Source organism: Capra hircus, chromosome 16, assembly GCF_001704415.2.
Source record: "Capra hircus breed San Clemente chromosome 16, ASM170441v1, whole genome shotgun sequence".
Lineage (NCBI taxonomy): Eukaryota > Metazoa > Chordata > Mammalia > Artiodactyla > Bovidae > Capra > Capra hircus.
In genome coordinates, this window is record NC_030823.1 from 53,750,911 (window position 1) to 53,776,962 (window position 26,052).

At 39.8% G+C, this 26,052-nt stretch overlaps 2 protein-coding genes and 1 long non-coding RNA gene across 8 annotated transcripts in view; 2 read left to right on the forward strand and 1 right to left on the reverse strand.

The window, feature by feature from the left end:
- The window catches only part of DARS2 (aspartyl-tRNA synthetase 2, mitochondrial), a 28,065-nt gene extending 25,401 nt beyond the window's left edge, over positions 1 to 2,664 (forward strand). For 2 of the 4 annotated variants that reach the window (XM_018060612.1, XM_005690890.3), the window contains exons 17-18: positions 565 to 640; positions 1,539 to 1,921. In XM_018060612.1, the coding sequence (XP_017916101.1) occupies positions 565 to 640; positions 1,539 to 1,753 (291 nt within the window). In that variant the 3' untranslated portion in view covers positions 1,754 to 1,921. Of the gene's footprint in view, positions 1 to 564; positions 641 to 1,538 lie in introns of all 4 variants that reach the window. The other 2 variants (XM_018060611.1, XM_005690891.3) reach the window with 2 other exon arrangements.
- Positions 5,123 to 8,966, reverse strand: LOC102178647. The gene is made up of 10 exons (XR_001919317.1): positions 8,851 to 8,966; positions 8,279 to 8,331; positions 8,063 to 8,095; positions 7,820 to 7,861; positions 7,469 to 7,500; positions 7,111 to 7,158; positions 6,474 to 6,848; positions 5,702 to 5,729; positions 5,489 to 5,518; positions 5,123 to 5,310 (listed from the first exon to the last, which is right to left on the reverse strand). It is a non-coding gene; the product is annotated as an uncharacterized LOC102178647 (long non-coding RNA).
- Positions 9,274 to 25,240, forward strand: ZBTB37 (zinc finger and BTB domain containing 37). 3 transcript variants are annotated; one of them, XM_018060613.1, is made up of 4 exons: positions 9,274 to 9,326; positions 11,064 to 12,023; positions 14,581 to 14,680; positions 20,917 to 25,240. In XM_018060613.1, exons 2-4 carry the CDS (start codon positions 11,101 to 11,103, stop codon positions 21,403 to 21,405), a joined length of 1,512 nt encoding a protein of 503 aa, XP_017916102.1. In that variant the 5' UTR covers positions 9,274 to 9,326; positions 11,064 to 11,100; the 3' UTR covers positions 21,406 to 25,240. The 3 variants fall into 3 exon arrangements, with proteins under 3 accessions (XP_017916102.1, XP_005690952.1, XP_013825892.1); XM_005690895.3 differs by lacking the exon at positions 9,274 to 9,326 and adding an exon at positions 9,844 to 10,055 and having other exon boundaries at positions 11,067 to 12,023; XM_013970438.2 differs by lacking the exon at positions 9,274 to 9,326 and adding an exon at positions 9,863 to 10,055.

Consider the following 26,052-nt stretch of genomic DNA (forward strand, 5'->3'; position numbering starts at 1 on the left):
TTGGGCATTTGTTCCTTAAAGTCTCCCCGACTTGATTGTGATCTGTAGTCTGGTTGGGGAACCATTTCAGACACAGATGCAGCATTTCCACAGGCATTGCCCATAAAAGTTATCTTGCCCATGGTCATCAGATCCAGCAGCCTGTTGTTGGCCCACAAGCTGTCTTATCATCTGGCAGCATCTGCACTGTTGCCTTCCTGATAACCTTGCCTCTTAGCCCATGTGACAGGACCAGGTCCTCCTTTTCACCCTCTTTTTCTGAGGCTACATCCCACGTCCTTAATTGGTCTTACTCTGTCTGCATTATCAGCATAATAGCTGCATTTACTGAGCCCCAGGCATTTCTCTGCATGTTGTAGTACCCCTGACTTGTCATATTCTCTTGCTAAACTGTAGGCCTCTAGAAGTACTTTTTTAATTTAACTTTTATTTTCCCTTTAGCAACTAATTGTATTATTGTGGCACCTAGTGGGGTCGCACAGAGTCAGACACGACTGAAGCGACTTAGCAGCAGCAGCAGCAGTGGGCCCTTAGTATGTATTTAAATTATCTTTTGAATTTCAGGAAGATGTGAAATTGCTCTCCCATCTGCTCCAGGCTTTAGATTATGGGGCGCCCCCTCATGGAGGAATTGCCTTAGGTAAACAATCTGTCCTTTTTTAATCCTTGTTTCAGTCCATTGCCTAAGTGTCAAATTTGGGCTCTCAGTTTATGAGGAAGGGTGGGGTTGGGGAAGTGGAGGAGTAAAGAGGGTATGAGGTGAGCCTAAGAGTTCTAAAAGAAATTTGGTGTTTTTCATTTTGATATTTTTTTCCCCATTCTGTGTGGCTTGTGGGATCTTAGTTCCCAGACCAGGGATTGAACCTGGTCTGAGCAATGAAAGCATGGAGTCCTAACCACTAGACCACCAGGCGATTCCCTGATGATATATTTTTAAAAATATATTTAATCAGTTATGAAGATAAAACTTAACTGATAATTTGCATTTGAAAATGTATTTTAATAGAATAAAACTAGACAGTCTTAAGTCAATATTGCTCACTTCCCTGGAGGCTCAGACACGTTCATAGGAGTATGAAAAGTACTGCTCCACAGTATTCAGCTTATGTGAAATTAGGAATATGCCAGTGCCTTTCTGGTTGCTTACATTGCTAGTTTTTTCAAACAAGAAAAGAATGTGAGAGGTTCTAGGAAGCTTACCTAGATTGTAGGCCCTCAACAACAGGGACATCCTTCTGTGTTTTTGGAGTCCCGTGCACAGTACCTAATTTTGTTCAGCCTTCAGTGAGCACTTGCTAAGGTCTCATTAATTGCTGTGACTGTTAATCCCAGTCGCATGTGAATATTAGTCCTGAGCACTTTTCTAGAATGAACTAGAAAAGAACCTCTCAAACAAAAGTTCCCTAAAAAGGCCAGGGAACTATAATTAGCTGCAACTTATTAAAGGCTCTTATTTAAGTTTTGTATAACCTTTAAGAAAAACTAAGTCACCCTCAACCTTAGATTATGTTCTCAGTTATCAACTTTATATTTTACAGGGTTAGACAGACTGATGTGCCTTGTCACTGGAGCACCAAGCATCAGAGATGTCATCGCCTTCCCCAAATCCTTCCGTGGGCACGACCTCATGAGCAATGCCCCAGATTTTATCCCTCCTGAGGAACTGAAGCCCTATCACATCCAGGTCTCCTGGCCAACAGATGCAGAAACAGAAAAGAGCTCATCGAATCATCCATGCCTTTCAGAAAGTTGAGCTGTTGAATTTTGTCCTTTGTTTCCCCAAGGCTAAAATCAGATCTGGAGTTCAGCCACAGATCTGACTTCAAGTTTTTAGATGGAAGAAATCCAGGCTACAGTCTTCACCTCAATGAAGAAACAGTATCCAGTTTTCATGATAACATGCATTACTAGGATTATTTATTTGGAGCTTTTTTAAAATCACATTTTTTATACTCAGATAGTAGACTGTTCTCTTAGGACAGAGGTAGTCAAATCACATGTAAAAATGTGGGAAAATTCTTGCCCTATTAGACTGGTCAGTTGATGGAGGCATCAGTACAACCAGCTTCACCAAGAGAATCCTATAAAATAACCTGGATAATGACATTTATACTATCAATGTAATATAGTGAGAAGTAACATGACATAAAGCAAAAAAAAAAAAAATCACTGAAATAAAGGTCACAAAGTGTTAATCAGTGCTTTACCCCACAAGTTGTATAAATCTCTCTTGGCCTCCCTTTCTGCATATATGAAATATAAACATCCCTGAATCCCTCTTCTTGTCAGAATCCTAGGAGATGAATATTATGTGGAAGATAACGTGAGTAAATATGCTCTGAAAACCTTTCAGGCATTACTTAAATGAAATATTATCCACCTGGAAACAGAATACTGGTATTTTATACTAAAATACTATGTACTTTATAATTTTAGGTTAAACAAAACTGACATCTGTGGTAAAAAGGAAAACAGTAATCTCACTAATCATTATTGTTTATATTTCTATTTTTTAAATAATCATGAATCCCTGAATAAATTTTCCTCAATTATAACTAAAAATATTAACCATAAAGCAACCTCAAATGTAGAAAAGTGAACACTGGAATTTACTCATTTTTTTACACGTTTTGTTGACACAAATAAAGACTTATAAAATGGGAATAAGGTCTTGTTTGTTCTTTTCTACTTTATCTTCACTTTTGCTTTGACATTCTTTTGATTTACAATTTATAAATACCAAATATTCTTACATTCCAGTCTATTTTTCTCACATTGCCATAAGCAGTGTGATACTGTAATCATCTCTCCAGGTCTAATTTATGATGTTCAGTAGGCTAAGAGTGTACATGTCCTTCATGATGCTGTTCAGTTGCTCAGTTGTGTCCAACTCTGCAACCCCATCGACTGTAGCACACCAGGCTTCCCTGTCCATCATCAGCTCCCTGAATTTGCTCAAACTCATATCCATTGAGTCGTTAATGCCATCCAACCGTCTCACCGTCATCCCCTTCTCCTCCTGCCTTTAGCTTCAGCGTCTTTTGAGTGAAAGTTGCTCAGTCGTGTCCACTCTTTGCAGCCCCATAGACTATACACACACCAAGCCAGAAGACTGGAGTGGGTAGCCTTTCCCTTCTCCAGGGGATCTTCCCAACCCAGGGATCAAACCCAGGTCTCCCGCATTGCAGGCGGATTCTTTACCAGCTGAGCTATCAGGGAGGTGGAGCTTTCCCCTAGTTTGTCCCTTAACCCAATCTTTTCCCATTTGTGGATGTACTCTGGAGCCAGAAAAATCCTTGCTGGCACAGTTCTTATGAGAAAGGTATCCAGCTCTGCCTACCCTTTCTCAGTGTAATTTATAGATGCCCTTTGTTAGTTAAGAAAATACAATTTTACATTTATCCCACGTACAATACCTATTTTCTAAATGTAACTTACAATTCAGTTTAGAGCCTAATTCTGACCACAATAACGTCTTTCTGTCCTGAAAATGAGTTACAAATTACTCCCTAAATCCAAAGAATTACTGTAGCCTAGACACCACACCCCAGGTCCCCAAAGGTTCATACAATGCCATGTTGCCTGTCATTGTCATGTCAGGGCAAAAAAAGGCTTATGCTGAAACCCAGGGGATCATAAGTCGGAAATAACACAACCAGGGTTTTGAAGCACACAAGCTATTTGTAAACTGTAAGCGAGGTTTCAGTAACTTGGCCCAAAATACCCTTTATATTTGCTTAGGGGTTTTTCTCTCCCCTGGAGAAGTAAATGACAACCCACGCCTGGAGAATCCAATGGACAGAGGAGCCTGGCGGGCACAGTCCATGGGATCACGAGTCGAACACGACTAAACCACCACCACCAGGGGTTTTTCTCAGTAGTATCTTAGAGCTAACAATGGCTAAGTAAACTCACTCCAGTGTTCCAGTGGAAAATCCCATAGATGGAGGAACTTGGCGTATTACAAGTTACGACACACATTACAAGACACAACTGAGCGAGTTGAACGTAATTGGTATAACCATGCTTTACTTACTCCTCCAGGCATGTCTGTGACCCCATGGACTGTCAAGCATGATCTGCCAAGCTCCTGTCCATGGGTATTTTACAATCAATCCTGGAGTGGGTTGCCATTCCCTTCTTCAGGGGATCTTCCCAACCCAGGGATTGAACCCTTATCTCCCAACTGCAAGAGCATTCTTTCCTGTCTCGGCCACAAGGAAGATCCTTCTGGACAATGAATAATTGCTTTACAATGTAGTTTTCTGCATCTTGAATATCTTTATGCCCAGATTTGAGCATAATTCAAACTATCATGGTTTATAATGTTCCAAGAAATAAACATGTTCAAAACTGGAAGTTTCAAAATCCACATAGGGCCTACTATAAAACTGTATGCACTTAGTCCTGTCCAACTTTGTGACCCCATGGACCAAAGCCCACCTGGCAGTACTGGAGCTGGTTGCCATTTCTTTCTCCAAGGTATCCTCCCAACTTGGGGACTGAATCTGAGTGTCTATAGTCAACCTGTAACACTGCTAGGTAATGAGACTTGAGGCTTCCCTGGTGGCTCAGCCAGTAAAGAATCTGCATGTAATTCAGGATACTCAGGTTCACAGTCCTGGTCCAGGTTTGATCCCTGGGTGAACGATCGATCAACCAGCGTGGCCAAAAAGAAATGTCAACCTTTTACAGGAATAAATCCCAAACTGCCAAGCTTCCTAATATCAACTGAATTTTTGGCTATTTCAGCTATTGGTAACTTAAATGTTCTGGTAAGCAACCAAGACTTAAAACCCCAACTTAATGTTGCTACAAACTTGAGTACCAAATTATAAAGCTTATAATTTGATTAGCAGGTACTTACACTTTTGGATGTTGCCAGAGCTAATGGTTTCCTTGGTAATTTAGGAATTAGCAACTCACTGGCTAATTTTCTCATTAACTTGAACCACACTCATCCCCAAAATCTGCAAAACCAGTATCCATTTTCTAAAGGATGTTACAACTGCAATATTTACCTTAAAGATCTCAAAAAACATGCCATGGGATTTCTTGATTCCAAGTGTCCCGTTTTCCTACCTACACCTTATGAAATTGAAATGAGCATACTTCAGAATGATTTATAAACATTTATTAAAATAGAAAGCTGGAGAATTTCCTGGTAGTCCAATGGTTAGGGCTGAGCTTCCACTGTAGCAGTCACAGGTTTGATCCCTTGTCAGGAAGCTAGGATCCAAACAGCTTTGCAGGGCAGCAGCCAATTAACAGTTGTTTGCTCTTCTATCCCATGTGCATCCATCTGGCTGACTGTAAGAACAGAGAAGCCATTTTTAGTCCCCTTTCCATGCTTCAATTCTAATCCCGTTTGGGATACACAGAATATCAGATCTTTGAACATCATCAAGTCATCAGTGAGAGAGTTCAAGTTGGGCTGAGATCATCACATATTCTTAAACAAAGCAGTCCAGTTATTTTCAAGGCTTACCTGTTATGTCTGACTCGTATCATAAATGCCCTGAAAAAGACACGATCATGTTAAATCACAGTAAATGAAAAAAAAAATGTGATACTTGTTGCTAAAGTAACCTCAGAATTAAAATGGAACGGTTTTTTGGTTGATATCATTCTATTCATTTGGCAGAATCATCACATCACTGGTTACCTTATAACTCATCAAAAATGCCAGAAAATAACTTACCTTGAAATCTTCAGGACAAAACATCTGCCTGATTGAAAATGAACAATAAAGACTTTCATTTACAACATGGCCTTATATATATGATGCCATTAAAATCTTTATTTAAAAATCTGCCCTTTCTCCCATTTTAACATTTTTCGAAAAAAAATTCTAGGTGAGTGAGTCTGTTCTGGACAAGGTGAATCTTTCTCATGATACATTTGGCCAAACCCAGAATACACAATACCTTAACTCCAATGTAAGTCAGTATGTGGTGTGCACGCTCAGTTGGGATCACACGGACATTGTGATCACATAGACTGTAGCCCTAGATTCAGAATTTGAAGTGCCAATCTCATGCTAGATGTTGATCGGGAGATGAGGATGCTACACAGGAAGTTACTGTTCCATTTTGCTGGGAACCTGAACTGCTCTAAAAAATTACTATCAAACATCAGCTGACTAACTCATTCTGGTGGTGTCTACAGTTATGACATGGAAATTTCCTCAGTTTTAGCCTGTTCGTATCAAAATGTTAACTCCTAATCCTGAAATTAACCGTATAGAATATTTACATTATACTTATCCAAATCCTGAACATTTCAGTGTGACAAGGACTAATTTGACTAATTTCCACTTTCAATGGTATAAAACAGAATTATTGCAGCCAGATACATCAGATAGGAGCGAAAGACAGTATTTGCTCATCACTGTTAGTCTGCTGAACTATGTTTTCATCATTGTATCGGCTTTAAATCACAAAACACAAAAACCAAACTTGAGACTTCCATACCTTTGGTTAGAACTCCTGATTCCTTGCATTGTAGTCACTACCTCTCTTCACACCTGCAGAAATTAAGTTACTTTTAGTAAGTAGTAATAGATTTCAAAATACTATTGATACTGATTCAAGATACTGTTTCAGTTTTTTAAAACTTCATGCTTTTTCAGAGAGATTCCCATCTGTTTTATTATAAAAATCATCACTAACAGTACCTTGCTTAGTAATTAGATAAGATTGATCTGTCCAACATCAGAAAACACTATCAAAGGTCAACTACTTGGACCAGCACATTTCAGAAACACTATAAGCCCAAATGCCAGCAGTCACTGTTTTCGTGTCTTACCCCAAAGAAGTCAGCCACGTAACAAAACATGTAGCCATCATCTGTAAGGAAAAAGACCTTTCCATTAAAATGTCAATCTTACTGTTAAATTCTTAAGTATTTTGTCAAAGGGTTCTTCAGAGTTAGACTTGTCAACATGTTAATTTCAGGTCAGACATTTGCTCAACATCATTACAAAAACCCTCTCCATCCTTTTCATAGCATGCTCAACATGCACTTACAAACCAGGCAGATTAGCTTGGTAGTTAAGCATTCAACTTCATCAGCAGTCTCTGTAACAATGTTTTTGACATTAATACTCACCAAAAAGTCAGACCAACTGCTTTGGACAGGTCAAGGATTCAAGTTCACCTAAGAAATAAAAGAGTGGTTTTCTAATAGCCAAAGAAAAATTTTCTCCCCACAAATTTTAAAAATGCCTGACATCAGATAGAGCTAATTAAGACCTTCATATTCAGTCAGCATTTGCTTATCATCACACAGGCTGTTTTTAAGAAAGGACAAGGAACTGGCTTTTATTTAATGCTTTCCGTATGCCTTTCAAGCATTTCAAAGTAGGATTGCTTCCTGTGCATTGGAAGGCAACCCTAAAAAGTCATTAGTGGCATTCTGTTGTGTTTGCCCAGTCACCAATGTTTAGCTCACTGGAAATTTTACTTACCTCTTCAACTTCCAGTCAAGACTGCTTAATGGCTACAAAGAAAGACAGACTAGATTAGTAGTAGTAGTTTACATCTACTATCAGCAAGTTTTACTAACTCAGATACATCAGATAAAATGGTTTCTCTTTCATGATTCATATCTGTTGAACTATGCAACCATCACAGTATCTGTTTCTTCAGATTCCTCTTAGTATTCACTATAATAAAAGAACGCAGAGATTAACATTTGAAAAGGGAGAGAAAGTTCCTAATATAAGCACCAGCATCTGCCTGGCACTCACTAGTCCCTTTTTGAAAAAAATTCATAGTAGTAAGTAAACAGGGATTGTAATAAAAAAATGGTTTCTCACCTGTCTGCTCATAGACACAGCACCAAGCTTGCGCTTTAACACCTGGGAAGAAAGTTTCATGTCAAGGTAGGTGCAATTTCTGTGTTCTCTGAACAGCCATTTCGTGTGCCTCAGTTAGAATAATGGTGGTAAGAATTCTCGTCATCCTCACAGTCAAGAGTAGCAAATAAACTCTCATCATTGTGGCACATTCAGTGGACTTTCAACCTAACTTTCCCTTATGGGGGAATTTCAGTAACTCACCCCAGCAGTAGTTGTCATCCTTCTGGTACACAACTAGAAAACAAAGAGCATCCAATGAAATATCCTGTGGTGCTAAGCTAATCATTGTCTCAAGTATTTAAGCCTCAGAATAGAAATTTTCAGAAATCCCTTCTGTCCACTACTCTGTAAACCATCACAGGCTTAAAGACCACATCTAAAATTTCACGCTTCCCACTGTATTCAGCAGTTTCTTACCTGCCCAACAGAAGCCATCAAAATCCACATTGGAGTCATGCCTGCCGCGGTTCCTACGAAAAAGTAATTTTAAAAATGTGTTTTTTCTAAGTTTTCGTCACTTACATATCATGTACACAAATCGTTTACACACCCATAACTGCATGAGAACCCCACAAAATTAAGGTTAAGCGATGACAAAAATGGTGCAATGCGAAACGCCGCCATTTAAAGAACCACGTGGCCTTCCCGAGAACAGGAGAGCGAGGAAGGTTCATTCCCAGGTCATTAACAAAGACCCACTCGGTGAGTCGGGTTACGCCGCCATCAGAGCCGTTGGCATTCATCAACACTCTCAGATGTCCCTACCAACACAGGCTTCATCAGAGGCAGAGCAAACGAGCTGCGGTTTTTTCCGCAGTTAGGCCCTATAACCAAGAGTATAAACTAGATCGTTCCCGCACTCAACTCGCAATCCTCCACCATCTCATCTTAAGAGAGCCCTGCGATGGCCTGCAAGTGGCCTAGGGATACCAGCCAACTTAAGGATACCCCAATTGCTAAGGGCTGGAGGACCCAGGCTAAGTACTTACTTAGCAGCAAAGAACAACTCACAGGAACAGCCAGCTCGCAGCCACGAAAGACCGAGATGGCGGCCAGGCGCCTGTATATAAGTACTCTGAGCCATGACGTCATGACGCACACTCTCCACCAGAGACGGCTTCAGCTCCTCCCCCCCGTATCAGTCTCCTCCTCTTCTAGCCGCACCCCCGTCCCGTCCTCCAAGCCCGCCCCTCGGCCCCGCCTTCGGCCCCGCCTCACTTCGCCATTGTGGGCGGGGATACAGTTGCCCACGTGATGCAGGATTCCCGCCCTCCTACAGACTGGGGAGGAGGGGAAGAGAGGGGAGGGGGCGCGAGGGACGGAAAGCGCTGGGGGAGGGGGAAGGGGGGCGGTATAAGGGTGAGTGATTTCCTTCCGGCACGTCGCCCGCTCCGGGGGAGGGGGTGGGGGGTTTCACTTCCGGGACGGTGTTCCGGCCCATTCCGGCCCATTTCCACCCCCGGAGGTAGGTGCTGCTCCTTGACTGGGCTCGGGCCCCACACGGTAGTCCCGCTGCCCTGCCCTGGGGCCGCCTCGCCCGGTCTCCGCCGCAGCCTGCCCCTGGGGCGCTCAGCCACTTCTCTCCACCCCGCCTCAAGGAACCCGGAGACCTTCCACCCTCTTGGCCCCGGGCCGCATCGAGCTGCGGGACCCGCCCCCTCGTGGGCCCCTCCCTCAGGACCCCGGGATGGGCGGCCCCCTCCCCCACGGCAGCCCGACACACCCAGATACACACACCCACCTCTGGGCAGCTCCCCGCCCGCTTACGCCTGCCGCCTGGACCGGGTCCCGGGGCGCCGCCCCCTTCTCGGTCCTCTACCCTCACCTGATTGCTCGCTCCCGATCCGCTCGCCTTCCTCTTCTCTCCGCCCCCGCACCTCAGTGACATTTCGCCCCTCTGCCTGTTCTCCGTTCCCCACGCTTCCCACCGCGGACTAAAGCCACTTGAGTACCGGAGTGGCCAACCCCATGCCGTTCCCGATTCTCCCTCTTGCAGCTCTCACCCCTCCAGTGCCGACGGTAGAAAAAGACCTTACTCCAGGGGCTTCCTCCTCACTGGGGAATTGCCGGAAAGAACAAACAAAAACAGGCGCTGGTGTAGGCTCCAAAATAAACATCTGAATTCATGATGGCATCGACAGAGGCTCTTATTGGATTAAAAGTTTCAAAACAAACAAAAACGCTTTGGAAAAAGGTCAGATTGGCTAAAGTTGGTTCTTGAACGCAGTGTATACACTTCCCTATTTACTGATAAGTGTGTTGTAATTTCGGGCAATACTGTGAGCTTGTCAGGATAACTTTCAGGTCTTAGGTAACTACGTGTGCTCAAGTCAGTGTCTTTCTAATGGGACTTATACAAACTACTCTCAACCAGTGAAGATTATTGGATGCAGTTAAAGACCTACTGGTTTAGATGTTTTTTAAAAAATCTTTTAAAGTAAAAATATTGGCCATACTTGGTAAATTCTGTTTTTCACTAGCTTTGGGCAACTAAACTTTAGAATCAAAGTATCATTGCCACCCTGAAAATTCCAACTTTGGATTTAGATAGAGGCAGCTTTATTTACCCTTTCCTAATCCTGAGGGTGAACTTCAAGTAATCTGAATTTTCGTGCTGACAAAACTTAGAGTTTTTCCTAACCTAGAGTTTGCCTCCAAGTGCTAAACCCAAAGTCTTTTTGTGTGGGCATAACTCTTCAACTTAGAAATAATGGTTTATCTGGGATATTGGTCACTTTGTAAAATAGTAAACGCTAATTCATGCAGCATGTAGTAAAATGTTCAGAGGGGTATTTGATCACCCACCTGTGTATAATTTAATTTATTCAGAAAGCTGCTTTGTTATATTGTATGCAAATACATTATGATCAACATTTAGAAAATAAAAATTGTTGCACTGGTTTTCTTTTACCCCCTCTATTCTGTTGAACTTCAGTTTTGATGTTACATAGTTTGTTAATAAGGAAAGTATGGGCATAACTTGAATTTTTAGAAGTCTAACAATCTTTTTGGTTGTAATGGTATCTTGCTTTGAAACCTAACCTACTAAACCTGTTGATATTTCTTTTCCATATTTAAACATATGGAAGGTATCTTAATCTACTTGGAGATTTTGAAATTTCACTGAATAATATTTTAAAATAGGTTTGAATTGGAAAAGAGTGGTTATAATTACTGATGAGGGTTCGGTTTTCTCTCGCAGCAGGGTTGAATGCCTGCCTACACCCTCAGGCACGACCATGGAGAAAAGTGGGAACATACAACTGGAGATCCCTGACTTCAGCAACTCTGTCCTGAGCCATCTGAACCAGCTGCGCATGCAGGGCCGTCTCTGTGACATCGTGGTCAACGTGCAAGGACAGGCTTTTCGGGCTCACAAAGTGGTCCTGGCTGCCAGCTCCCCCTACTTCCGGGATCATATGTCCTTGAATGAGATGAGTACTGTCTCCATTTCAGTCATCAAGAACCCTTCTGTTTTTGAACAGCTCCTTTCTTTCTGTTACACGGGGCGGATATGCTTGCAACTGGCGGATATCATCAGCTACCTGACCGCTGCCAGTTTTCTGCAGATGCAGCACATTATAGACAAATGTACCCAGATCCTGGAGGGCATTCATTTCAAAATTAATGTGGCTGAGGTTGAAGCCGAATTAAGTCAAACGAGGACCAAGCATGCAGAGGGACCTCCAGAGTCTCACAGAGTTACACCAAATCTAAACCGCTCCCTCAGCCCCCGACATAATACCCCCAAGGGAAACCGGCGAGGTCAGGTGAGTGCTGTTCTGGATATCCGGGAGCTCAGTCCTCCCGAGGAGTCCACCAGCCCGCAGATAATTGAACAGAGTTCTGATGTAGAGAGCCGGGAACCCATTCTTCGGATCAACCGAGCAGGACAGTGGTACGTGGAGACAGGGGTAGCAGACCGAGGAGCCCGGAGTGACGATGAAGTTAGAGTCCTGGGAGCGGTACACATCAAAACGGAAAATCTAGAGGAGTGGCTTGGGCCTGAGAATCAGCCTTCCGGAGAAGATGGGAGTAGTGCAGAGGAAGTCACGGCCATGGTGATTGACACCACAGGCCATGGTTCTGTAGGACAGGAAAATTATACTTTAGGATCTTCAGGAGCCAAGGTGGCTAGGCCAACAAGCAGTGAGATTGACAGGTAAGTTGGTTTGTTTGCCCATCTAGTGGCTTACTGTGTAGAGGTAGCTAAAGCAGGCCCTCTGTGTGACACAGAGAGCATCTTCCTTACTTGATGTTCTTCGTCAAAATAAGTTTATGTTGGGGAAACTGAAAGTGTGCCAAAAGACTTGCATTCTAATTTTTTTAAAGCAGGAAGCTCCTACTCCTGAAGTGTTCACAGTGTTGTGAGAACTATGGTAAAGTTAGACACTTCATGAATCAGAATAGCATCTGCAGTCACACTAGGATCAGTAATTGCCAGGGCCTCTTCGGAATTCCAGGAAGAGAGCTGATCATCAGCTGTGAATCTGACAGCATTGCCCTTCCTTGGTATGGTCTCACACAGGTAGGTGGCCTCTGGGAGTTTCACTTTCCTTTGTAGCAGTTTACCTTTCTTTGCCTCCCCTTCTACCAAATTTGAGGAAGCATGGTACTAGCAGTGATGGTTCTTTTTAGTGTAATCACAGTAATTTCAAAGAAAAGCTTTTTGAGTGTTTTTCATTCCTTTTTTTCACTTGTCATTTGACTATATCGTTTCCGTTTTCTTTCATTGATGACAGCTGCTACCATAAACCTGAGAGTTTCATTTTTTCACCAGTGCTGCTGTGCGCTATGCCTTACTTTTCTCTTTCTAATACATTGCGATTGTTTCTTTGGGGGGAAATAACAATAATTTTAATCTAAGTTGAAAGAAAGTCTTAAAGAGAAAAGTATTACCAACCTTCAGTTCAGTTCAGTTCAGTTGCTCAGTCGTGTCCGACTCTTTGCAACCCCATGAATCGCAGCACACCAGGCCTCCCTGTTCATCACCATCTCCCGGAGTTCACTCAGACTCACGTCCATCGAGTCCGTGATGCCATCCAGCCATCTCATCCTCGGTTGTCCCCTTCTCCTCCTGCCCCCAATCCCTCCCAGCATCAAAGTCTTTTCCAATGAGTCAACTCTTCGCATGAGGTAGCCAAAGTACTGGAGTTTCAGCTTTAGCATCATTCCTTCCAAAGAACACCCAGGACTGATCTCCTTCAGAATGGACTGGTTGGATCTCCTTGCAGTCCAAGGGACTCTCAAGAGTCTTCTCCAATACCACAGTTCAAAAGCATCAATTCTTCGGCGCTCAGCCTTCTTCACAGTCCAACTCTCATATCCATACATGACCACTGGAAAAACCATAGCCTTGACTAGATGGACCTTAGTCGGCAAAGTAATGTCTCTGCTTTTGAGTATACTGTCTAGGTTGGTCTTAACTTTTCTTCCAAGGAGTAAGCGTCTTTTAATTTCATGGCTGCGATGATTTTGGAGCCCAAAAAAATAAAGTCTGACATTGTTTCCACTGTTTCCCCATCTATTTCCCATGAAGTGATGGGACCGGATGCCATGATCTTCGTTTTCTGAATGTTGAGCTTTAACCTAACTTTTTCATTCTCCTCTTTCACTTTCATCAAGAGGCTTTTTAGCTCCTCTTCATTTTCTGCCATAAGGGTGGTGTCATCTGCATATCTGAGGTTATTGATATTTCTCCCGGCAATCTTGATTCCAGTTTGTGTTTCTTCCAGTCCAGCATTTCTCATGATGTACTCTGCATATAAGTTAAATAAACAGGGTTAGATTGGTAATATTCTTTTCCTTTCTTAAAAGTTTAAAATTGAGTAAATGAACAATGGTAACTAAAGAAGCTATTCCTTTGGTTTGCATCTGGTCTTGAGAGAGAAATGTGTCATAAATTCAGAGTGTATATATTGTATCTACTTCAGTTGGTCTTGGTTTGAGTATTTTCCTTCTTCTGTCCTTAATAGTTAACATATTCTTGAGCCTAATGCTTACTGTCACCTGTATGAACATTGTTGTCCCCTTGTTAGAACTATATCAGGAACTAAATAGCTCTAAAGACAGAGGTTTTTGATCTCCACGGTCTATATCAACAACCTGAAATATATAGCAAATTATGGGACTTTGGGAAAGGATTAACCAAAAACCTAAAATTTACATAGAAGAAACAAAAGACCTAGTTTTAATTTATTCCTTTTTGGTTTTCTAGTACTTAACATAAGGATAGAAGCTTATATTTAGCCTTAGCTTCACCAGATCATATGGTCTCTCAGCTATGTCATTTTTTATTTCTTAAAAATTTAGTAGGGTAAACTTTTCTTATTTCGTGTGGGCATGCTGAGTCGCTTCAGTCAGGTCCAACTCTGTATGACCCCATGGACTGTACCAGGCTCCTCTGTCAATGGGATTCTCCAGGCAAGAATAGTGGAGTGGGTTGCCATGCAATCCTGGAAGGGTCCTCCTGACCTAGGGATCAAACCTGTGTATCCTGTGTGTCCTGCGTTGGCAGTCAGGTTCTTTACCACTGGCGCCACCTGAGAAGCCTTCTTATTGCATATATGATTCTATATTGACTCCATGAAAGGACTTCTTAGAAATCTGTTGTTCGATTTGTTCCCCCTTCCTAGACTATAAAGGAGGCAGACATCAGCAGTTTTTAAGCTCCTTGACACTGCTTTCCTGTTAGTCCCCTTTTGCTCCTCTTCCAACAGATTTAGCCCCTCCGGCAGTGTTGTTCCCTTGACGGAGAGACACAGAGCCAGAAGTGAGTCTCCTGGGAGAATGGATGAACCTAAGCAACCTACTTCCCAGGTATGTAGTGGATTTGAGATTGCTGCGGTGGTTGAAGAAATTGCCACCATGTGTGAACATAGTATAATGAATAAGAAAGGAAAGATGTTTTGTTAAATAAATGCTGCATTTGATTACTTTTCTCTTTATTTTTGCTTGTGAGCATGCAGGAAATGCACTTTTGGTGTCAGCAGAGTTTGGGAAGTAGAAAAGGATAAGATTGTGGAACTCTTTCCTGATTATAAGAGCCAGTCTGTAGTCCTAAGAGTAATAAAAATAACCTCTGAAAACTTCATGCAGGTAATTTAGGACCTGGGATGGAGAAAGTTTGATTTTGTACATATGTGGTTATAAGACTGCATATTTACTAGTTTATATGTATTGTGTATTTGTAAACAAATTGCTTATGCATTTTTATCTCCTGCTTGCTTTTTAGTATGTTTATATCCTTTCATTTATTTTCTTCCTAAATGTCTTGTTAGACTAAAATGTTTTTAGAGAGGATAGAAATGATGTCTTTAATTTGTGACTCCTTAGCAAATAGTATAAGTATGTATGTATGATATTTTTGTTCATATTTTCTCACAGGTGTCTATCATTGAAGATTGGTTTTTAAAAAGTTAGTGAACTCACCAAGTAGAACACAATAAATTATAAACACTGTGGCCCTTTAAAAGGAAACACTGGTAGATTGAGATTGCATAGCTAATTTTTTATCTTCTGCACAATATTGATAGTATCTTTTAAAATTTGTCTAAACCATTGGATGTTTATTATGTATATAGTGTAGTAACAGTAGGAAGACATTGTTATCAACTGTATCTATGTGTATATTATCATGCTGTTTGGTACCAGAAAAGGAATTGTAACCATTGAAGAATTTTTCAGTTTTAATAAGGTGTGAGAAAAAGTGTTTACAAACTTGAAGGAAAAGTAAATTTACTCGTATTATTAGGGCTGTTTTTCTCCTCATCTCTCCAATAAAATATGATGATTATGTGACCAAAACTATTGTAAAAATAAATACAGCAGTGAGACAGACCTTACAATTTAAGGTGGGCGTAAGACAGACTAACAAATACACAAAACACATGCAGATAAGACTATATAGACTTAAGTAATGGTGTTGTGGGAATAGGAGTGCTTAAAATGCAGTTATAGGAATCAATATCCGCTTAAGGAAAGTGTTATTCAGGAGAGTTTAAGTGTGGTTTTTAAAGTAATTAGAAAGAGATAATTTATTCCATATGTGAATAGGATAGGAATAAAACTTGGAATTCTACCAGGGTATTTACCAGACTGAAACAGAAGGTACAGGTTGTAAAGAAATAGAAGATAAGTAGTATTGTCTGGAATTGATATTAAGAGATGAGTTTAATATATGCCTTGACATGCATGAAAGTTTATTATGGTGAGTCTACTCACCAGTTATTGTTTTCTCACCACAGAGAACCAAAACAGGACATGACTTACATTATAGTAAGAATAAATTTTGATAGGCTTGAAGAGCTTCTTGATTATAAGAGTGATTTGACTGGAAAAGACTACTAAGGTCACTCCTTTATTCTAAACATTGTGTTTTTCCTTTTTCTTTCACAAGAAGGTTAAAATACTTGGTCTGATTTTCCAAGTGATTTATAATCTTCCAAACCTGGCTTTTCCTATCATTCATCAGCATTAACCATCCCAAACAGACAGATTTTGTGCCTCATCAAACTTCTGTCTCTGCCTCTTGAGTCAGGGATACTCACTCAGGTGTCTGGGTCCATGCAAGGCCGGATTCCTAGTTCCATCTGTCCTAACTATCCCCTTTGATCTCCCCTTCTTAAACCACTATAGCATTTACACGTGGCACCGTATAATTTTTTCCTAATTCTCTACTGACTCTTGTAAATGATTCTTTTCCGATTTACATTAATTTGTCTCCTAAACTGAAATCTCCTTGATAGCAAAGCCCACGTTTTCTGATCTTCTTAGTATCTCATGTTGTCTTCTCAGGTGCCACTAAATGGGAGTCGTTTTACCTCTAAGTAGTTCTGAATAGCTAAAATTACTGAATAGGGGCCTAATAAAGAGACAGCTACTAAATTAAGTCCTCAGCTTTAGAGATCATTAAATAAAATTAAGAACTAATCAGATGATTTTTGAATTCCCTTCAGTTCTTTGAGTCTCTGATTAGTAACTGAAGATTGGGATTGTGGACAGCTATGAAACCCTTGTCAAGAATCTAGACGGGTATTTATTTTAGAAAATATGGAAAGCATCCATTTATATGGAATTTATTCATTGTATGGAATAATTCATTTAGAAAACAGTTCTTGAACACCAGCCACGTATCAAGGACTGTCAGGTTCTAGCATATTCAGCAATGTAGGATTGTCCCCATGTGTAAACAGTTTACAGTCTACTAGGGAATTGCCAAGTGGGAAAAGTGAAATGATCCACTTTTTATTTATTCATTTATTTATGTCTGCACTGGGTCTTCACTATTGTGCGTGGGCTTTCTCTAGTTGTGACAAGCATAGCCTACCTGCTACTTGCAGAGCTTGGGCCTCTCATTGCAATAGCTTCTCTTGTTGTGGAGCCTGGGCTCTAGGGCGCTCAGGCTTCAGTAGTTGCAGCCTGTGGGCTCAATAGTTGTGGCATGAGGGCTTAGTTGCTCCAAGGCATGTGGAATCTTCCCAGACCAGGATCAAACCTGTGTCCCCTGCGTTGGCAGGCAGATTCTTAACCACTGGACCACCAGGGAAGCCTGATCCAGCTTTTTGTGATAGAGACAACCAGGTAGCAGCCGTTTTTGTCCTTGCTTCTTTTTAGAGTTCAAAGGAATAAAACTACCAAAGAGACATTGTTGCGTATGACAAGGACCAATCTACATTTTATGCTTATTTATTTGCTCTTTTATTGCAACTTTATTGCAGTAATTTTTAGGCGAAATTGATCATAATGTATGAGTTTTCTGATTATGGTTCATGATAGATAACTGGAATAAATTTACATAGATAACTAGAATAAATTTACTTTCTTTTTGTGGACAGTACTGCTATGACACTATTTTCCTTAAAGTTAGACCTTTTGTTTTTTTAGGGAATTGGTAGCCTCAAGATTATGAATAGTATTAGGAAACTTTGTAATGTTTAATAATAGCTAACATTGAGTTATGCTAAGTACTTTATTAATTCATTCAGTGCTCATAGCATCTGCTCAAGGTAGATGCTGTTATTATATTTATTCTACAAATGGAGAAGCTGATGCACAGAATAGTTAAATAACTTGTTTGAAATCAAATAATAAATAGGATGGAGATTTGCTGTTTGCTTGTTCCTTTTTTGGGGGATGAGGGTTGCGCTGGGTCTTCGTTGTGGTGCGTGGACTTCTCTCACTGTGGTGTGGTGGCTCTAGAGTGTGCAGGACCAGTAGCTGAAGCATGCAGGCTTAGTTGCAGGATGTGGGATCTTACTTCACTGACCAGGGATCGAACCCAGGTCCCCTGGAAGCATGGAGTCTTATCCACTGGACCACCAGGGAAGTTCCCAGATTTAAACCCAGGTTCCAGCATCCTTAAATTGCTGTAAAGTATAACCAGAGGCTTTCAGGGATATCTCAAGGTATACTGTTATCATATTTGATTCTCATAAGAATATAATAGAATTGGCAAAACATATGCTAACTTTTTTATTTTATGGATGAGGAAACTAAGCCTCAGAGAAGTTGTTCTGTGCTTTGTCAGTGCTCATCCAGGACCTTTTGTTGGGATAATCCCTCATTCTTTATGTGAGTTCAGTTTTGATTATCCAGTGAATTAGAGCAGAAATGTTAGATGAAATAAATCAGAATCTTCTAAAGCCTTACCAGTCCATGCTTTTCTTTACATACTGCTTCCTAAACCTGCTGAGAGCGACCTCTCTTCTGTTGGAAATACTGAAGAGCACTATTGGCTAACAAATGTGAAAGGAGATAAAATACATTTTTAGAAAAGGGTGTAAGATTAATTGCTAGATTCATCTTTCTCCAGTTAATCCAGAGTCAGCTTTTACATATTCTCCTCTTTGCATTGGTACTTTGCCTCTGCTAGATGTATGTGTTTTCCTCCTACATACTTTAAATGCTTACATATATTTGTGGATATGTATATAATTTTTGTTCAAAACATTATACATAAAACATATATGTGTTTTATATATATACACACAATGACTTCAGAAGTCATCAGGATAAATAAATCGGAAACTTATGAATGGTGATATTTTAATACAGAATTTTGAATGCAAAGCATTTATAAATGCAAGATTTTTCAATTATTCATTCAAAAGAATATAGTATTCCCTCTCCCTTCTAACTTTCAGATAGGAGGAAGACTTATTTCATATATTAAATACTTTGACTATTTAGATTATGTTCAGATTAGGTAAAACAAAATTAAGATTTTACTTAATTGATATTAAGGAATTACTGGGAAGTTTTTAGGTGTGATAGTGGTATTTTAATTACATTAAGAAGAAAAGAATCCTTATCTCTTAAAAATACATACTAGAATATTTATGTATGAAATTATGCCTGAGATTTTCTTCAAAAAATAATGTGAAAAAGACAAATAGGTGAAGGTAAAGGAAAAACAAAATTGTTCATTCATTGACATTGTTGGATGATGAGGATTCAATATAGTGTTGTATCTAAAACTTAATAAAAAGTTTTAAACTATATATATTTCCTCTTCAATTAAAAAAAAAATTAAGGACTTCCCTAGTGGTCCATTAGTTAAGAGTCTGCCTGCCAATGCAGGGAACATGGGTTCAATTCCTGGTCCCTGAAGATCCCACATGCCTTGGAGAGACTAAGCCTGTGTGCCACAACTACTAAAGCCCGTATGTCTAGAACCTGTACACCACAACAAAGAGTAGCCACTGCTCGCCACAACTTGAAAAAGCCTGCACGCAGCAGTGAAGAGCCAGCACAGCCATAAGTAAATAAGTGAGATTTAAAAATTAAATCAGAAAAGGAAAGCATTTATTTTTCAATAATTATCTAAGTAGCAACAGCAGAGTTTTAATGCTCTTACAGTAATTGCTTTTTTTGAATGTCTTAAGTAATTCTATTTCACAATGCAAGAAATGTAACTTAGTAGGGAGACATTTTATAAATTAGGAGAGATTGGAGTGAATTAGCAACATCATTAGGAATATGCATTCCCCTTACTTCTCTTTGTTTTGTCTTTTTCTTTTTCTTTTTAATTTTTTTTTTATTTTTTTGTATTTTTTTGGTTTGTCTGTTTTTTGTTCAGTTTTGTCTTTCTGTTCAGAAGGCAAAATCAGAAATCAGGTTTTGTACTTCTTTCTATGTGGTACCTGTCATTGTATTTGGTAGACAATAGCCAGTTGGTAAATACTTACTGGATATCAAATTGTGAAGAGGTTATAGGAAGGAATAACTAAGTTAGTAAATTCATATCTCAACCTAGTTTTCCAGTTCTTTTGTTAATTTTCTCTGAGGTCACTTAAACTTTGATCAGTCTTTAGAATAAAGGAAATATGTTGATGGTGGTACTAAAATATTTTGGGATAAAAAGGAATACTGTCATCTACAAGTTATATACATTTTTATAAAGCTAGTTACTGCTGGGTTAAATTTTGGTATTAATGATAATGCCAAAAATATGATTTATAATGTGCTTGCCATAGTGTATTCTGTACTGTCAGATATAATAGCCATTAGCCATGTCATATGGCTATTTAAATTTTAATTAATTGAAAGCAATTAAAATGAAAAATTTAGTTCCTCAGTCACGCTAGCATATTACACATGATAATAGCCACATGTGTTTGATGACAACTATATTAGATGGTGCAGATTATCAAATAGTTCCATCATCACAGAAAGTTCTATTGGACCAACACTGCCAAAGTATCTACCTGGTTGTCTAGATTCTGATTGCAAATTAGAGTCCAAATGGATGGTAAGAGTGGGCTTAGATTCTCCTATCACTGTAAATTCAAAATTTAGCAGGAGGTTAATAAGCGTGAGGTTTTTCAGCCAGAAAGTAACTCATTTGTCCTGTTCTTTTATGGTAATAGGGTAGAGTAGCCTCAGTGTTCTAAAAATTCCTATCTTAAAATCTTTACTTTTGGGGAGTAATTAATTCACTGTTTGGATCTCGGCTAAAAATCATTTAGCATAGAGACAGAAGTAAAAAATGATTTGATGTCTTTTACTATAATACTTACATAGGTTCACTTGCCTGTTGTCCTCACCTGGTACAGGTAGAAGAGTCAGCAATGATGGGAGTAAGTGGCTATGTGGAGTATCTCCGAGAGCAGGAAGTATCTGAGCGGTGGTTCCGGTACAACCCCCGTCTCACCTGCATCTACTGTGCCAAATCTTTCAACCAGAAGGGGAGCCTGGACCGCCATATGCGCCTGCACATGGGGATCACACCATTCGTCTGCCGCATGTGTGGCAAGAAATATACCCGGAAAGATCAGCTGGAATACCACATTCGCAAACACACAGGCAACAAGCCTTTTCACTGTCATGTTTGTGGAAAAAGTTTCCCCTTTCAGGCCATCTTGAATCAGCACTTTCGCAAAAACCACCCTGGCTGTATACCCCTGGAGGGGCCTCATAGCATCTCCCCTGAAACAACTGTCACATCTCGGGGACAAGCCGAGGAAGAATCACCTTCACAAGAAGAGACAGTTGCTTCTGGGGAAACTGCCCAGGGCTCTGTGTCCACTACTGGACCAGACTGAAACAGTGAGGGGAAGGGGGCAGACCCTCTTCCCCTTTGGGCCATAAGTTACCAGCGTCAGGGCCATGGACTGGTACTTAGATTCACGAAATGCCACATCACCAGATCAGAAGATGCTCCCAAGATGTTGCCAAACTAGAGCATCAGCAACATACACAAAAGCACTAGAGGCTCTTCCCCTCTTTCTTCGCACCTCACACTTGGAAAATAATCAAGCAAATCAACTAATTCAGGGATCAACAGCCTTGGTTTGTTAACTTTATAAAAGTTTTTTTAACAAAACAGTGATAAATGATCATTTCTCTACCAGTCATGTTTGAACACTGTACTTTGGTCCATATCACCCTGGTGGCTGTCTTTGCCCAGGTATAAAACACAAAGCAGGAGCCTTGGTCATCTGAACCAGCCAGCCACGAAAGAGATGGAAGTCATCATGATGGTGATGATAAGGGGGAGTTTCTCTTCTTCCTTCCCTGGCAGAACTTGCAGTTTCATATTTCAAGGAAAAAAAAAATACTGGTAGTTCTTTTTGTTTTGAAAGGTTAGACTTAATCTTTGCCCAGGCAGGGCACCGGATACTTTGCCTGATTGTTTCACATAAGTGGCCATCTTGGAGCAGTATTCTAATGGGCAGCATCATCTGAAGCACTTTAGGCACCTGGAAGTGAAATGAGCAGCGAAGTGTTTACAATAGGTATTCCTGCATTTGGGGGCTTGAGTGTTGTGTCAAGGAAGAGGGGAGCAAGGGAAGGAAGTGTTTTTGTTTCGTAGTTACTGAATATCGAATAACACAGAGCCAGCTGTACTGCAGCTTCCTGATCAGTATTTGTAAGCCATAATGCTTGCATATCTTCGGGTGTTAAGAAATGGCTCTAGTCCAGATGGATAAACGTGTAAGGCTGACTACCAAAGTTTCATCTAGTCTCTTCGGCTCCTAGTTTCACATAACAGCAATATTATACATCAAAAATGTCACTTTACAGTGAAATGAGCCTGGATTCTATTTTTAAATTCACAGGTCTCCATATTTGATAACTTTTATATGACATTTTAAACATTTTTTCTGCAATATTGTGGTTGTAGAAATTCAACACTATGGTTCTTACTGCAACCACAATTCCATTTCCTCCTGCATATGTGATAGTTTATATTTTCAGTCCTATAGAAGAACCTCACTAATCCATGTCTTGTGTCTGCAAACCTAGTAATTCATAAACCAACCATTAGCAAATTGCTGGTGACTCCAAGAGCTTTGCTTTTTAATAATACACTACAGGGCATTTACCAGGAAACATCATGCACAATCATGTTGCAATAAATTGATCAAGGGGATCGATTTTGATCAGGTTTGGTTACTTAATCATTCCTAAGATTTTTGAAACTTCAAGGGACCTTTTTGGTAATTCTGGGTATTTCTGAGATTCTTAATCCAGCACCAAGAGTCAGTAAGAATTTACCAAACATAGAGCTTCAGATGCCCTGTCTTGCATGCAGAGGATGAAGGAGGATCATTAAGGGATGCAGGCAAGTAGATGCTTACAAGTCACAGTGCAAATAGAAAGGAGAAAACTCTCTGGCTTCTCATAATTGATCATTGATTTTTTAGAGAGTATTTAAATACATAGTGGTTTAAGAAATTGTTTTGGTACAGGGGCATAGATGATTGTAAAAAAGATTTGGGAGAGGGTTTGATCATGGTGGTGAGCCATTCATGAGAACATTAGTGGTGTTCCCCCTTCCTGGGAATGCTTTGTTATGTGGAAAAGTGAATAGGAAAGAATGGCCTTGCTTTGATGATCAGAAGTTAGAATGCAGAGGATAACTTAAGCAATCTGAGACCTGTATATATACATACAGCTGTACCATGTCACTAGTGAATGGTTATTTTTCTCTTCTGGAAAAACAGAATGCGTCTTTTAATAGGAATGTATTGATGTTACTACCATTTGATTAGCGCCTACCCTTAAAAGTCACATTGAAGCCATATTTTGTCTTCAGAAAACAGACTGGCATTCTCTTTAGTTGCGCAACAGCATGATAGGGTGAAAACTGCCGCCTCGGGCCATCTTAGGGAGCAACTGTGCTCTGTGGCATAGAAAAAGTGGAGCTGAAATTAGGCTGAAATCTTTAAAGAAGCATTTTAGCTGGCAATCGAGGTTTTCAGTGGACAGATTCTGCCATTACTAAATAGGCCGGGAGGTGAGAGGTACTGAATATGCTGCTTTAGAAGGACTGTTTAAGCCTACCAAAAAAATACAAGTCCATCCTACTTTTGAGAAGTATGCTGGAAAGTTCTGTATTGCTTTGTTAGTTTTTTAGATGTTATATGAGAAAATAGAGCTTTTAAAACTATTACCAAATTGTAAAAGTGAGGTGCAGTCATTTCTGTGAAGAGGAACTTTAGCATTTGTCAGTACTCCATCCAGGGTGAGCAACAGACATTTTAAGTGAACTAGGAACTGTTTGATAGATGTGGAAATGCTATGAGGGTTTGATGGTTCCCCCCTCCCTTTTTATTCACTGCTAACAGGTTTTTGCTGTGTCTATACTGTGAATAGAGTGCTTCTCGGTCATCTAGGACCACTTCAGCACAATCATGTTTGCTGGTTCTCTCCTCTTAATTGGCCTAGTGCAGAGCCATGAAAACTCAAACCAGCCTAACTTCTGAACAGATTTAAGTTTCTGAAAACAATTTCTTCATTTTAATTAGAAGAGATATTCTAAATAACTATCCAAGATTCTTATCCAGATTCACTGTGACATTGTCTTAGTTCTTAGCTAATATCCTTGTAGGGACATAGGAGTTAGTGTTCTGTCTACATTAATGAATAGCTCTATAGGTATGTGCACAGAGGATACCTCTCTTAAGGATGTACTGCATGGACTTTTAGCTAATGCTGAACACTCATTACCAAATTTTAACTTGCACGTGTCACCTTGTGAAGGGAACAGCATTAGCAATGAGAGCTAAATCATCGTTAAATACTCTAATGCCGTGAAATAGCAGACTGGGACTGTTCATTTGTTGAGTAGTCCTTAATAGCAAAGGAGCTACCTAATATTCTCAGCAAAAGAAGAGAGAGGACATTAATCTACTTTCATTCTAAAAGGTACCTTTTATTTTCTCTCTCAGAATTCTGATACCAGTTTAAAATATGGCATTGGCATAAACAGTAATACTGTACTTTAGGCAGAAGGCTCTTTCTAATGACTTGTTCTCTCTTTACTCAGAACCGTATTTACCTCTGAACAGAATTGCATTTTCTGTGAGTAGCAAACTACCCCCTAGTTATTGATTATACCAGAGGGTCAAAGCTAGTCTTGACTATGTAAGCATAAATTAGTTCCTGAAGGACAAAGATTGGTAAACAAGGGAGATAGCAGTTAAAGGAAGTTTTGGGTTTTGGTTTTTTTTTAGTGTTTCCAATTCCCTCTATATCATTGAAACAGGGTTTTCCAAAGATGGCATGACAATAGAAATAAACCATTTTCCTACTAACTTCATAGTTGAAATCTGACCTTGGTTGGAAGTGGTTTGATAGAAGAGTGAAATAGCAAACTTCATGCTTAATAGCTGAATAGTCTTTGGTCAGGAAATAACTTTCAAAAGTTAACTGTTTCTTAACATTAATTTTATTTTAACTGGTAGAAACAACATTTTGTTTGACTAAAAGATCTAATTTAAAGAAATGAAAGCAATGAGAAATAGAAAGGAAATTAAATTTGAACAAAGATGAAAAGTCTTAGTCATAGTGGAAAGGAATTTAATCAGGGAGGAATTTGAATCTTGGAAGTTTTATTTTTTCAGCTGTAACAGGCATGTGGATTTGTTTTGTTTTGTTTTTTCTCTTCCTCAGATGTTGTCCTTATCTGTGTATTCATTCATTCAGTATTTTGGTTGCTGAGATTTAGAAAAAGAACAAGTAGCAATTAAGCCAGATAAATCCCTCCATTTGAGAGGATGCCCTAAGGGGGCAAAGTGTATCTCTAGGATTTAGGAATTAGATCAAGATTCAGCAAACCACAATCCCCAAGCCAAATCCTGAGGTCACCTTTATGTATAAAGAAAGTGGTAGTGGAAGAGAGCCGCACCTATTCATTTAGGTATGATGGCTACTTTGTACAGTCATGGCAAAGTTGACAGAGACCACATGGCCTGCTGTCTGGCTCTTGACAGAAAAGGTTGCCAAGTCCAGAATTATTAATAGATTTGAAAGAATTATGCCATCCCACTCAATTTGTCACTCTTGCCATTTTGCCTTTTTAACAGATTGGTTGAGGTTTTAAGTTTGTATCAGTTTCTTGAAAGAAGTTGCCCTCTTTTTCTAGATGCTTGTCTCTCATTTGTGCTCCTTCTTGAATCCCATTGCTTTAAAGCATTTAGAGCAGGCCTATGATTTGTCCTTGCCTTTAAGGTAGATTTAGTTGAGGATGGTAATTACAGATTTAAGAAAGTAATATTTAAAAATTACTCCCATGCATGATAACGTAAGGTTAAATGAATATCATGTTTAGAGAAAATACTGGGGAAGAGAAGTAATGTTTTTATAAGTAAATTTTGCCATTTCTCTAAGTTAACAGATGATGGCAAGAATGGGTTTATTCTCTCTAGTATTAAAATTAATTTCTCTTAAGAATAAGTGGTTTG